This window comes from Xiphophorus maculatus, chromosome 6 (genome assembly GCF_002775205.1).
Source record: "Xiphophorus maculatus strain JP 163 A chromosome 6, X_maculatus-5.0-male, whole genome shotgun sequence".
NCBI classification, from domain to species: Eukaryota; Metazoa; Chordata; class Actinopteri; order Cyprinodontiformes; family Poeciliidae; genus Xiphophorus; species Xiphophorus maculatus.
In genome coordinates this window covers 1,411,953-1,426,915 of record NC_036448.1, presented here as the reverse complement: position 1 = coordinate 1,426,915, position 14,963 = coordinate 1,411,953, and the positions used below count along the sequence as shown (strand labels likewise).

The 14,963-nt window shown below is 39.0% G+C and overlaps 1 protein-coding gene across 1 annotated transcript; it reads left to right on the top strand.

The window, feature by feature from the left end:
- Nucleotides 1-364: 364 nt before the first annotated feature.
- wdr78 (WD repeat domain 78) lies at nucleotides 365-14,780 on the top strand. Its single transcript, XM_014474468.2, has 17 exons — nucleotides 365-451; nucleotides 551-662; nucleotides 1,027-1,184; nucleotides 2,524-2,630; nucleotides 4,094-4,265; nucleotides 4,370-4,509; nucleotides 5,461-5,616; nucleotides 5,719-5,904; nucleotides 7,329-7,477; nucleotides 7,968-8,054; nucleotides 9,779-9,933; nucleotides 10,281-10,441; nucleotides 11,697-11,821; nucleotides 11,914-12,012; nucleotides 13,301-13,524; nucleotides 13,643-13,796; nucleotides 14,121-14,780. Exons 1-17 carry the CDS (start codon nucleotides 393-395, stop codon nucleotides 14,184-14,186), a joined length of 2,310 nt encoding a protein of 769 aa, XP_014329954.1. The 5' UTR covers nucleotides 365-392; the 3' UTR covers nucleotides 14,187-14,780.
- Nucleotides 14,781-14,963: the final 183 nt, after the last annotated feature.

Genomic DNA, 14,963 nt, shown 5'->3' with positions numbered 1-14,963 from the left:
ACTATCATGAGATTTGAGAGATAAATGGGAAAAAGCGGAGAATGGGGGAATGGAAGTTAAAATTTACATCCGGGTTACATTCCTCCATAAAGTTAGCTCTTCTCCAGCAGCATGACTCACGGGTCTATCGTTGAAGTGCGTTGCTTCCAGCAACCCATTTGCATAAAAGCCAGTAATCTGAGATTAAAGTCAAAGTTCGGATTTTTTCCCCCAGTGGTCTTAATCCTCTTTCTTTAGAGAACGGCGTATTTGTGTAAACAAGTCCACATTTTGTGCCTTGATCGAGCAACGAAACCTGTAACTTTCAATCGTCAATAGGGGTCAGTGTTTGGCCTCTTCACCGCAGTGGCTGTGTTGCCCCGACAACAAGCCACAACAGAGGCCGTTCCATCATGTCTACTTCTGTAGCAAAAGAAGGGAAAAAGATGAGATATACAGTGATGCTGAGGCCGTAAGTTGACAGCTCGGTTCATAAACATTAAGTTAGTTAATATATTGTTAAATAAAAGCATTGGTAGCTGTGCTAATTTACCGTTATGGTGTTTCGTAGCTCTAAACGCGGCAGCAGCTTGCTCGCCTTGTCCAGCAGACGGAGTTTTACTTTCAGCGGCAGCAAAATTCTGGACAGAATGGCGGGTCCTACTCCGAGACAAGCTGCTCGGGTAACTTACACCATGAATTCGACAAATAATTACAAATTCTTGTTAACCACATGAATACCTGAACAAAGGCGCTGGGTGGCGCACCATGGACAGATGGTATAGTTCTGACCATTTGCTGCTAGTCTTCCCCTTCTTCCCCCTATTTACTATTAAATTAAGTGCCTAACAAAACCTAAAAAAATCAAAGGGGCTTTGTAGCCTAATATTTACTAAATTATGTCATATTAACTAAGTTCAGATGTGTAATACTTACTGAATAAGGAAATATTATGCATTTAAAGAAACGTGTTTGGTATTTTGCTGCTTTTAAATGTTCAGAGGTGTTTAATGCAACAGATATAGCTGACTGTTCTCCTGTGTTCAGGTGTTTGATGAGGAAAACAATGATGTGACTCCTCAGCCATTTTACCGGGCAGATGTCGGAGCAGAGCCAGGCAGCAGGTTCTTGGTGGATGAACTCTCTGCTGGATCAACATCAGACCAGACAACGTTCACTGGGAGCTTCACTATGCCTTTTTCAAGGTAAGAGAGCTCAGTGCTGTGCACCAGCAGGAGGTGGGGAGTTGACCTGTTCAGGAGGGGTTCAAGCTGTACTATACAGCAGCACTTCTGTTTACAGAGTATTATCATAATTTGTACAGACATTTTTTTCAGTTGTATTCTACCTTGTTGCTCATAATAGTTCTCTTCAGTTCCATGTCCGAAATTGACAATGATGTAATGGCGTGAAGGAAATATTGTGAGCACATGCCAGCCAAGTTCCAGATGAAAGTGGCCAAAAAGTAAAGATGCAACACATGTAGCATCAAATCCAGACATCAATGTTTAGTACCCTGGTCCCCCAGAATGCAAGTAGTGATAGCAAAACCTTCAGCTGAATGAAGAGCTCCAAAATTTAAGATTTAAATGGTTATCTATTCAGTCATAAGGAGGAAGTCAGGAAATCAATTCCTCGAAGACTTATCAGACCAGCACCCCACCTGGTGATTTAAAAGCACCCCATGGTGAAACTAGACACTAAAATTCTGACTGCCTTTCTGTAGACGCTGTTGTTTCAGCTACGGTTCTTTGTAGCAGAAATTTCCCCAAGTGGAAGCAGCTGAAAGTCTCATTCTTTTTGACAAAATTAGTCTGTATTTGTCTTTTGTGAGGGGCAACTTTTCACAGGAGCTGCTGGTCATCTCCTATGCAGCCATTATGCAGTTTGGCCTGTGTTTATGTATCACTTTGTGGTTTGACTCAGCCTCAAAGTAGGATTGGTTTAAACTGCAATGAACAATTAGATTTGCAGAGACCATTGTCAGGGCTGACCTTCTCCACATCCAGGACTTGTAGAGGATCGGGAATAATTCCACTTGAGCTGTGGTGTGTGTTCTCTATAGAGAACACACATTGTTGACAAAAATTGTGTATATCTTTTCCTTCAGGTCTGCACTATAAAGCACTATTTTCAAAAACTAACATTGTTAAATCATCAAATAGCAGCGGTGGGCACGGCTAGCTAAAAAGTTAACTGCATTGACTTAACTTTTTAGCTAGCATAAACATTAGTTTATGTTTAACATAAAGTAATGTTTATGTAAACATTAGTTCTACTAAAACACTATAACAACCTAGGAGTTAGCGGCAGGTAATGCTAAGGCACCAAATTCAACCATGTTGATACCACCATGTGTCATTAGAAAAATGTGAGAAAGCTCTTAAACCCATTCACATAGAGTATTGAGGGTAGGGCTCTTCAGAATTCAAACAAAGCACAATTCAACAACCTTCCTGTCAATCAGTGTTAGTGTGTTAGTGAGGAAGCTGCTTTTTTCATGATGACTTTGTAGTAAACATCTGCTCTGACATTGTTTTTCAGGTCAGTTTTGGGTAGCAGCAAGTTATCCAGCCAGTCAACCATAGAGTCTGTGAACGAGGAAATGGAGGAAACATTTTGCAGACGTGACTTTTCCTTCAGCTTACCAGGTTCATCACCACAATATATACAGTAACTTGCAAAAGCGTTCATATCCCTTGAACTCTTCCGTAAATTATCTTATTACAACCATAAATATAAATATATTTCTTTGGAATTTAACGTGTCAGACCAACACAAAATGGTAAACAATTGTGAATTAGAAAAAACATTATACATGATTCAAAAATTTTTTGCATATAAAAAACTGAAAAGTGTGGTGTGTAAAAGTATTCAGCTCTCTGCACCGTATTGACATAGTTTTGCCCATTCTTCTTTGCAAAACAGCTGAAGTTAAGTCAGATTAGATGGAGAACATTTGTGAACAGCAGGTTTCAGATCTTGATTGGGTTGAGGTCTGGACTTTGACTGGGCCATTCTAACACATGAATATGTTTTGCTTGAAACCATTCCATTGTAGCCTGTCTTTATGTTTAGGGTGGTTGTCCTGCTGGGAGGTGAAGCTCTGCCCCAGTCTCATGTCTGTTGCAGACTCCATTGTCCTGTATTTGACTCCATCCATCTTCATATCAACTCTGAGCATCTTCACCGTCCCTGCTGAAGAGAAGCAACCTCAGAGCATGATGCTGCCGCCACCATGTTTGACAGTGGGCATGGTGTGTTCAGAGTGATGCGCAGTGTTAGTTCTCCTAAAAGTGGCCTAAAAGTTGAATTTTGTTCTGTCCTGACCAAAGTTTATTCTTCCACGTTTGTTGTGTCCAACATGACTCCTAGAAAACTGCAAATAGGACTTCTTATGGTTTTCTTCTTGCCGCTCTTCCAGAAAGATCACATTTGTGCAGTGGTGACTAATAGTTGTCCTGTGGACAGATTCCTCCTCTGAGCTGTGGATCTCTGCCTTTGGTCCAGAGTCACCATGGGCCTATTGGCTGCATCTCTGATCAGTGCTCAGCTGGAAGTTTAGGTGGACGGCCTTGTCTTGTTGCCGTTGTTCCACACTCTTTCTATTTCCAGATGATGGACTGAACAGAGCTCTGTGAGACGTTCAAAGCTTGGGAAATCTTTTTATAAATTTTTTATTTGAAAAAATTTTTTTGAGTCAAGTATAATTTTTTTTTATATTTCACATTTCCATACCGCTTGGTTTTGGTCTTTCACATAAAACTCAAAGGAAATATATTTAAATTACTATGGAAAAGTTCAAGGGGTATGAATACTTTTTCAAGCCACTGTATTTAGAGATGTACACACCGACTGTAACTTTTCAACCAGTTTCCTTGCACTAGTTTTTGTAAAGCTTCAATGCTGCCTCTATGTTTTGAGAGTGTAGATCATTACCAAAAGCCTCAGGTTTTCGAAAGACAGCCGACGTCTCCAAATGCAGCGTGTTTCTTGACTGGCAAAAGTTGAGAGCTCAAAGAATAAATCAGATATTTTGTTCTACTCCATTCATTATGCGCATTTCTGTTCTTTGCTGAAAAAGACACCTTTTAGACATTGTTCTGTTTTGTAGAATCTTTGTTACCAGATGAGAAGAGGAAAAAAGGCTCAGTGAAAGAACAAATGACACAAGTTCTGTTGAAAGGGATTAAAGACATTTTAATCACAGAGACAGACACTATTTCTCTGCTGGACATTCCCCCCACCTTAGTGTCAGTGAATGCTGATGATGCAGATGTCATAATGTAAGGGAAATTGTTTTTGATTTTTCTTTTTAACCAATATTTAAATTGTTTTTATCTCTGATTGGAACAAGCTATTGTTAACTCAACCTTGTTTTGTATTGCAGAGAGAGAAATAAACAGTATTCTGAAGTTTGTAGAAACAGAGGAAACAATGAGAAGTATGTGGAGCGAGCCATGCAGACACTGAATGGAGCGACTAAGAACAAACAGATACAGAACAACCTCATGCTCATGGTGGACACAGGTTTGATTCAAGACAATACGTTCACTATAAAAAAGTATAGCACACTGCAAAATATACCAAGCTCAAAAAAATTCAAATGTTTTTCCCATTATATAAGTGAAGAAAATCTGACAATTGGACTGGTATGTTTTTTAATCAGCATTCAAGAATTATTGACATAAAACGTATATATTGCTCAACAGGGTTTCCCCCAGTGTATTATCAGCCTGGCGGGCCACCAGGCTTTACTTGCCCTGCCACCAGGCTACATGTTGTTTGTTTATTTTAAATAGGGTTTTTCATAGGGGTTTTTTGTTGCCTGATGTAAAAACATTTTGCTTGACAATGTCAAACATTGATACGTTTTAATTGTTGTTATTAAACATTATCAAACACGCCGTTTTGAAGCTAAACAAACCTTAGAAAGATACAGGGCCAACCATGAGAATCAACTCATTTAAAGATAAAACTCAGTTTCACACAAACACAAACATTCTAGCATAAATGTTTGACTGGATCGTTCAAGGTCGCTAACAAGCTAATCTTCTATTTGCAGCTCGACAAATGTTTTCTATAAACATTACATTACCAAGACATATGCAAACATAAGACCATTTAGAGTTTAAAATGCCAGTAAAAGCATTGAAATCAATTTTAATATGGACAGGCAGTCAGTTCCGAAACTTTAAAATCAGTGTAATGTGAGTTTGCTTTCTGGTCCTCATCACCTGAGATCTGAAGTAGCTTTTTGTTAGCGCAGCAATCTGTCTTGCATGTTATAAAAGACTGAACTGAATCCTCTGCATTGGACTAGGACTGAACAGAGTTTTGACCTGGGCTGAACGATTCACTGTCAGTGTTTGAAGTTTTTCTGTTTGAATTTCTTTGACAAAAACTAAAACCTTTTTAATCACAAACATAATCTTTCATACAGTGGAAGTGTTTTTAAAAGAATTTCATCCCTATCTATAGCCACGATTGTGTCCGCCTTCGACATGTATGCACCTCCAGAGCAGGAAGTGATGGTTTACAGCCCTGAAATGAAACAGACCAATGATACAGAGACTGTTGTGGACTCCAGGAGAAGTCCAGAGAGGAGTCTGTCCCTGACCAGCTCAGCTAGTACAGGTAACCTGGTATAGGTAACAGAGATGACGTCACGTAAAAGAGTTGTCCTGCTTCAGTTTGGTTGTTTTAAAACAAATGTAACTCAAACATATTCCTTTACAGTTATTTCCTCCTGTTCGCTGAAAGATGTAGAAACAGTTGGGAGCAGTTTAAACACACAGGTAGACTTTGAGCTCATCATGACGTCAGATAAATTCCAGTACTCCTTACTTCTAATGGAGAGGACTGTACTGCGGAACAACTTCCAAAGCCAGCTGGCTGCTTACAGAAAGCTGCCTTTGCTGGAAGGTAATTTCAGACTTTTTGTACAAAGATATATATATATATATATATATATATATATATATATATATATATATATACACTGTATATATATATATATACAGGGGTTGGACACCTGTATATACCTGTATAACTGTATAACACCTCTCATTTTAGTGTGGGAGGTTTCATGGCTAAATTGGACCAGCCTAGTGGCCAATCTTCATTAATTGCACATTGAACTAATAAGAGCAGAGTGTGAAGGTCCAATTAGCAGGGTAAGAGCCCAGTTTTGCTCAAAATATTGCAATGCACACAACATTATGGGTGACATACCAGAGTTCAGAAGAGGACAAATTGTTGGTGCACATCTTGCTGGTGCATCTGTGACCAAGACAGCAAGTCTTTGTGATGTATCAAGAGCCACAGTATCCAGGGTAATGTCAGCATACCACCAAGAAGGACGAACCACATCCAACAGGATTAACTGTGGGCGCAAGAGGAAGCTGTCTGAAAGGGATGTTCGGGTGCTAACCTGGATTGTATCCAAAAAACATAAAACCACGACTACCCAAATCATGGCAGAATTAAATGTGCACCTCAACTCTCCTGTTTCCACCGAAACTGTCCGTCGGGAGCTCCACAGGGTCAATATACACGGCCGGGCTGCTGTAGCCAAACCTTTGGTCACTCGTGCCAATGCCAAACGTCGGTTTCAATGGTGCAAGGAGCACAAATCTTGGGCTGTGGACAATATGAAACATGTATTGTTCTCTGATGAGTCCACCTTTACTGTTTTCCCCACATCCGGGAGAGTTACGGTGTGGAGAAGCCCCAAAGAGGCGTACCACCCAGACTGTTGCATTTACAGAGTGAAGCATGGGGGTGGATCAGTGATGGTTTGGGCTGCCATATCATGGCATTCCCTTGGCCCCATACTTGTGCTAGATAGGCGCGTCACTGCCAAGGACTACCGAACCATTCTGGAGGACCATGTGCATCCAATGGTTCAAACATTGTATCCTGAAGGCGGTGCCGTGTATCAGGATGACAATGCACCAATACACACAGCAAGACTGGTGAAAGATTGGTTTGATGAACATGAAAGTGAAGTTGAACATCTCCCATGGCCTGCACAGTCACCAGATCTAAATATTATTCAGCCACTTTGGGGTGTTTTGGAGGAGCGAGTCAGGAAACATTTCCTCCACCAGCATCACGTCGTGACCTGGCCACTATCCTGCAAGAAGAATGGCTTAAAATCCCTCTGACCACTGTGCAGGACTTGTATATGTCATTCCCAAGACGAATTGACGCTGTATTGGCCGCAAAAGGAGGCCCTACACCATACTAATAAGTTATTGTGGTCTAAAGCTAGGTGTTTCAGTTTCATTGTCCAACCCCTGTATATATAAAGAAAGTCAAGAAAGTGATTACAATGATTTTCTCAGACCCTGACAGACTAGTAAAACCTAAGGAAGGGGAACAGAGTGAAGCAGAGACTTCCTGCTCTCCAGCCCTACAGTGTCTCTGGGTTTTCCGCTGTGAGCTCAGCAGAGGCTGTAGGGTCAGTAGCATGGCCTGGAACAAAAAAAACCCGGTAAGACACACACTACCCAGCTGATACATATACAGGAAAATTGTGAGGTCAGAAAAACTCTGTAACAGGACATACATTGAAATAATAATTTCCCACTAATCATGACTTTATTAAGTAGGAATCTAGAATCCAGATTTTTTGGGCCCAAGTTTTACTAAAAATGCTTTTCTTTTTCTATTGTCATGTTACATTTTTCACACAAAATACCACTGATGAGGCATTGCCTTCCATTCTCATTTCCTTTGTGAATAATTATCAGTATCATAGAGCAGAATCATAAATTGCATTTCCACCAACCGTTGATGTTATACTTTCCTTATTGCCATTAAGCCATTTCCTTCAGCTTCTGGATTATAATTAGCTGGTTGTTAACTTCTAAGCCAAGACCTCACAACAAAAATTTTGATGTGTCTCTGTTATATAATTGCACAGTTATTGCCACTGATATTTTCACCTCATCATAACATTGACTGTGGTGTTTTTGTGCTAGGACCTCCTTGCTGTAGGTTATGGTGAGACTGACTACAGAAACCATGAACAAGGTCTGGTGTGCTGCTGGTCTATTAAAAACCCGACGGTATGACTGACTTCAGTTCATGTCTCCTCAGTAATCAGATGTTTGTGTAGTTTCAGTAATAAATCTGGAGGATATATAGGTTAGGGCAATAATCAGACACTGCTGTCAAATCAAACGAGATGTTCTGACTGTACTATTATTGTAATATTAAAAATAAAAGCTGGTCTTAATCCGGACACTTTCATTCCCAAGGAAGTAGCCCATAACATCTGATTCCAAAATCAGATTGCTAATCAGAAAATTAGATGCCTTACAGTATTTGGTTGTTTATAAAAGACCTTTGCAGAGGCAGAAATCAATCAATCAATCAATCAAATTTTATTTGTATAGCACATTTCAGCAGCAAGGCATTTCAAAGTGCTTTACATCATATCAAACACAGAAACACAATGCAATATAGAATCAACAATCAAAACACAGCATTAAGTAAAATTCCATCAATAAATTTGTAATTGATTACATTTCAAATACAATCCTAAACAGGTGGGTTTTCATTCGAGATTTAAAATAAATCAGTGTTTCAGCTGTTTTACAGTTTTCTGGAAGTTTGTTCCAAATTTGTGGTGCATAGATGCTGAAAGCTGCTTCTCCTTGTTTGGTTCTGGTTCTGGGGATGCAGAGCAGACCAGAACCAGAACCTGAGAGGTCTGGAAGGTTGATACAACAGCAGCAGATCTTTAATGTATTGTGGTGCTAAGCTGTTCAGTGATTTGTAAACTAACAACAGGATTTTAAAGTGTGTTCTTTGAGCTACAGGGAGCCAGTGGAGGGACTTTAAAACTAGTGTTATGTGCTCCATCTTCCTGGTTTTAGTGAGAACACCAGCAGCAGCATTCTGGATCAGCTGCTGCTGGAGGATTGATTTGTTGGACAGACCTGTGAAGACGCTGTTGCAGTAATCAATACGACTGAAGATGAACGCATGGATGAGTTTCTCTAGATCTGGCTGAGACATTAGTCCTTTAATCCTGGAGATGTTCTTCAGGTGATAGATGGCCGACTTTGTCAAACATCAGAGTGCATGCAAAATGCAAAATCTCTCATTTATTCACAGGAGTAACAGCAGAGATAGTGGCACAAACAGTTCACCTCTACACTATGTACATGTTTGATCATATTACTTCATGCTAAAACAATGGAGCAGTGGCAGCATGCAAGGCATTGACATGCAAGGAAGTTGCCATCATCTGGTCTAGTGTGGGGTTAAAAGTCCCTTAGACCTTCACCATGTTTTCTTTTATGTTGGCCATTGACAACATTTCTTACCCAACTAGATTAATTAATTTATTTTTTATTTCCTTTATTTAACAAGGTAAACTCCGTTGAGATCTAGTTCTCATTGTCAAGAGAGACCTGGGCAGAAGTCTGCAATACATAGCAACCTGGTTACAAAATAAAAAATATTGCAGTTGTCTGCTTCATGTGAGGGTGTGTGAGGGTGTGTTCGTGCATGAATGGGTGAATGACTGAATGTAATGTGAAGTGCTTTGGGGTCCTCTGGACTTGATAAAGCACTGTACATGTACAGGCCATTTACCGCTTCACTGACAACAAGTAGCTCTACATATCAGTGTTTAGAATGTTCAGCAGCCTTTGGACTCCTGATTTCTACTACATTTGTTCTGTCTTGTCATTGTTACAGTCTCTAGTTGTCCTTCAAGATAGGTGATGGGCTGGTTAGGTATGTAGAAGCTTCAGCTGTTTTCATTCTTCTCTTCTTGCAGTGGCCTGAGCGAATCATTAACTGTGACAGCGCTGTAACAACTGTGGATTTTTCATCTAACAGCCCTGGGCAGCTGGCTGTGGGGATGAGTGACGGCAGCATTGCTATCCACAATGTGCAGAGTGCAGATAATAAATCACCTTTCATCAGCAGCCGGTGAGGAATGAGTGTTGGTGGATGGTGTGGCTCTCTTATCATTATTTATAGAGAAGTTCAATTAGAGATGCACCGAAATGAAGGTTTGGGCCAGTAGTGACACCCAATATCAATATTGCTGTCATAGCTATTCCACACTGTGAAGAAATGACCACACTGTTGAGATTCCTTCTCTGCTTCAGTTTGACAACCCACAGTCACTATGACACGCCCTCTCTTAATACACACATAGCAACAAGATTGAAATAAACTTTGATAATTAACACCAATGTCAACGTAAATGGCAACATATGGTACATCCCTGAGTTACTTTCCTAGGTTGCTGTTCTGTTTCTTCCGGTATGCAGTGAATGTGCCAAAAGACACCTTGGGCCAGTGTGGCAGCTCAGGTGGAACCAACAAGAACTGAGCTTCACTGGAGAGGAGAAGGTTGAATCTCTGTACTCTGTGGGAGCAGACGGCAGAATCTGCAAGTGGTTTGTCATCAACGGTGGCCTTGACTGTACAGGTACAGTTCTCCACTGTAGAATCTGCCTTTTCAATTTTCAGCTCACAGTGCTCTTTGAGGCAAAATGAAACAATATGTTATTTAAAGCCTCTATGAATTTTCCTAACATTTATATGTGAAAAACAAGATGCATATCCATATTTTCCAAAAACAAGATGTTTAGATATATGAAGAATTAATATAGGTATTTAAAGGGACAGTGTTATATTAAATCTACTTTTTTGAGCTTTACATCATGTTATCAAAAACATATCTGGAGTGTTGCCCTGATTCTTTCATGTATGTTTTGAGAATTCTTTTAATCTCCCATGGCAACCATTCAGCGGTGCAAAACGCCTGGGTGGACCTAGTGCCACCTTCAAGATGCAGCCCTACTCAGCTCCTTCAGACTAGCCAGTAGCAATTAGCAAACAATTGGTGGAACTGTGAATCTGCTGAGCTCATTGTGAGCTACTTCTCAATGCAACGGCAGTAAAAATGTTGTTGAAGGATTAATAGAGGAGTGATATTGTGATGACTTCCTGAAGGTGGAGTTTCAGAAAGAGCAGGAGTTTTTAAAGAGACAGAAGCCCAATTTCAAGGTGCTAAGTATCAAAGTTCAATTTCTTTTAAGTCATATTTGATATACAGGGTGGGCCATAAGTTTCCATACATAGGAGAATGTAAAATGTATATTTCTTTTATATTTCAGATACCCAAGAAGATACGTTTGACAAAAGAGCAAAGAATTAAAATGATACAGTTGGCTGGATCGGGAAGCAGAAAACTTTAACAGAAAACATGGAACGAGCATCACACACGACACTGTGGCAAAACTTATTTGCAAGTTTCAGAAAACTGGAAATGCGCAGCGATTAGACAGAGTCCCACAAAAATAAAAATGGTTGTCCAATATAAAATGTTTATTTTTTCTATGTATGGAAACTTATGGCCCACCCTGTATTTACCATTTTTATAACAACTAAAGGTAGTAGTTACTTGATTGTGCTAGACATTTCCTCTGTGTGCCTGGACAACACATAATACTACCACTTTAAGATTTGAAAAGACTTTAAAATGTTTCTGTGAGCAAATTTATTCCCACTTAAAAGAGCTAAAATCACTACATTAGTTGTTGTGAAACAACCTAGATATTAAGGGTAGGACGTTGTTTTGTTAAAAGTTACCTTTTTTCTTCAGTTAAGAATACACTCTTAACAACGAATACGTTGTTAAATAAGATTAACAACTGAATATTTAATTGGTTATTGTATAGACCTGATGAAGCTCAAGAAGATGAATAATACCCTGAGAAAGACTGAACAGAACAAGCCAGAGAAGACAGCAGAGTGTGTGCTGTCTGTTCTCACCCCTGGTCTGTGCTTTGACTTTCATCCAAGTGTAAGTTGCTCCAGAATATCTGTAAGTTACTGGCTGCTCATATGCCAGCTGACTCATAGCATGTTTCTGTTTGTGGCACCATGCTTCTACAGGACTCCAACATCTATTTGACTGGTACCTGGGAAGGTAACATCCACAAGTGTTCCTGCTCCAATGGTCACCAGTTTCTGGAAACTTACAGGAAACATTTTGTAAGTTTGACACAGTAAAAGTCACCTCCTCTTTCTTCCACTGCAGTGAAATCCACCAAAACTAAGTCAATCTTTCTTACATTTACAAACATAATGTTACTCTGGTGGGATGCCATTAGGAAATTTATCAAATTATTTTAACTCAATTCAAGTTTTTTTCATCAAGGGCAGTGCAGTAAACAATGTTACATGATAAAAACAAGCAACTGTTTTGTATAAAGGTTTTCTAGCCACAGCCTAGCCCTTTTTTGAAGGACAATTTTGTTTACAGAAACTTCATGGTTCATTATATTTGGCGTTTCTGTAGTTTTGCTTATTTATTTCAGAAATGTAAAATGTCTTTCAGTTCCAGTGTTAAATGTTCAATATATTTAAAGTTTAATGATCTTTGAGAATGTGTTCCTGCATTATTGTACCATTACCTCCATATTACTTGAAAATTGTCTTGAACAACAATATTATCAATTATTGCAATAATTTCTGGGATAATTTATTGTTGAGCAAAATTTGTTATTGTAACAGGCCTAGCTGATTAACAGCAATCAATATTTTTTTAAAAGAATCAAATACAAACATTTGGATCAAAAGGTGTTTTAATTTTGAATAAAATTTGGTTACTTACTGAATCAATAATTAAAGTAACTTGTGTATGTTGAAGAGCAGTTCTACATTATCTCGGTGGAAACTGGAGTGTTGTGGATTCCAGAATTCTGCTTCTCTTGGTGGCAGCGTGTTGGAGTAGCTCTTTTTGAAAATGGTATTTTTAAGTTAACTACAGTAGAGTATTTTTTGTTCTTCTGGTATAAAATAAAAACTAAAAACGTTTTGAATGAAAAACATGTTAGCATAGCAACACATAGCTGTTTTTCTCTCATCAGGGAGTCTCAGTACATACCACATGTTCTCTGGCTTTAGATTTTTTAATTTGAAAGTCTCTGCAGTAACAATAATCTGCACAGGATGTGCCACATTTAATTTGGATTTTTTAAGATGATTTGTAATGTTACTGTGTGTTTTTTTTTTTAACATCACAATAGGATCTGTGCTCTTTTGAGAACAACAGTAAGTTTCACAAACCCCAGCTCTGGTGGTTTGTTCACTCCCAACCGTAGCAAAATGATCATTCTCCAAGAACCTGCAGCTGTTGTTGGTCATTGGAACGGAACAATAGCACCTTATAAATCTACATAGAACTGATTAATAGCACCACACTAATGTGAAGCAATAATCCTTAGAATAAATGACATAATTTGAGTGACTTTTTTGTGTTTGTGTTGTTTCCTGTCAGTGTCCTGTGAACTGTATCACATGGTGTCCTCTCCATCCTGATGTGTTCCTGAGCTGCTCCTCTGACTCCACCATCCAACTCTGGAAGCAGGACTGCATTAACCCTTTGTTAAGCTTCACCTCCAACCAGCCGGTGGCTGAAGTCAGGTGGTCTCCAAAGCACGCCACAGTATTTGGTGCTGTTAACGAAGAGCGGCTTGAGATTTGGGACCTGAACTCCAGCTTGTAAGTGTGAGGAATTTGCTTGCTTCATTTCACTCTGCCAGTAAGCACATCAGCACGCAGAAAAGAACTGGAAACAAGGGAAGAAAGTGAACCTGATTCCATAACTTCTATCTTCCAGTTTGGATCCGGTAATTGTGCAGCCTGCTGCTCCTGGACTGAAGATGACGTCCCTTCTGTTTGCATCCCTCACAGACTGTGTTGTGGTAGGAGACAGTGATGGCCAGGTGACGGCGTACCAGCTGCAGAACCTCCATGTTGGAGAGAGCAGCCAGGTAAATCACACAAACATGTCAGGCTTAAATAGGTGGGAATATAAGGGACGTAAATAATTTGATTAGATTTTCAGTGATTGTGAAAATTTATCTTTTGAAGTACCAAAATCCAGACATGGAAGATCATCATTCAATGAACAGACTTCATAATTTTGTTAGCTCCATTTGGCAATTTATGACCAAATATTGAGCAATTTAAATCAGAGCAAGAGGAATGTTTATGACAATTTATTATTGCAAAGATGTCATGGCCCTAATCCACATGGGGTTGTTTACAACACACGTTAACACACTCAGATTGTGATTTGGAACCTGATGTTTCAGGGAGATGTTATTCAAGGCCTCCTCCACTCTGCATCTCCCAAAGAACTTCAGGAGACATTGATGTAGTGGACACAGAGCACCATGATGCATCTCTAGTTTAAATGTATCTACAAGTCTTCAGCTACAAGGTAAATCCATCCGTCCTTCATCAGTAGCTTATCCCTGCCGGTTCCCAGTCTATCACAGAGAATGATTTAGAGAGTTTGATTAACACCAAACAACATAACAAAATATCCACTAGTGGGTGTTCTAGTGCGGTTTTCAAAACTTTGCCTCTCCAGCTTAATTTACAAAAGGCAGCACATTTTTATGTTCTGAACTAACATGTTTCATTTATATGATGCCCCAAACAATAAAGTGCATCTTGGTGGTTTTCTGTTTCTTCATATCTTTGATTGTCTTGTTTTTTTTTTTTTTTTACATTGAAGACAAATCCATATGAATTTATCATTATACTCTAAGTGTGCTAATTTTAACATGAGAAAGAAAAGCTTTAAAAAAGATTTAAATTGGTCATCACAGTACAGGATATAACAGTGAGTTATTTTCTCCATATGCTTTTGAATTTTAAATATTAGATTTACTTCCAGTTAGGAGAGGGCATTTATCGTATTGTCGTATTGCATTTATTGTGATAAATTTTGAATTTTGATTTATTGTTGCCATAATAAATTCCAATTAATGTTTTAAAAACACAAAACTGTCTATATTGTTGGGATTGTTACTTTTGCTATTTTCTCCACTGTTTGCTCAATGAGACATTCTAAAAAGTGTTTTTGCATCATCCTACTTTAAAAAAAAATCACTATTAAATTAAGCCTAAAAGGAGCAAAAGGTTCCCAG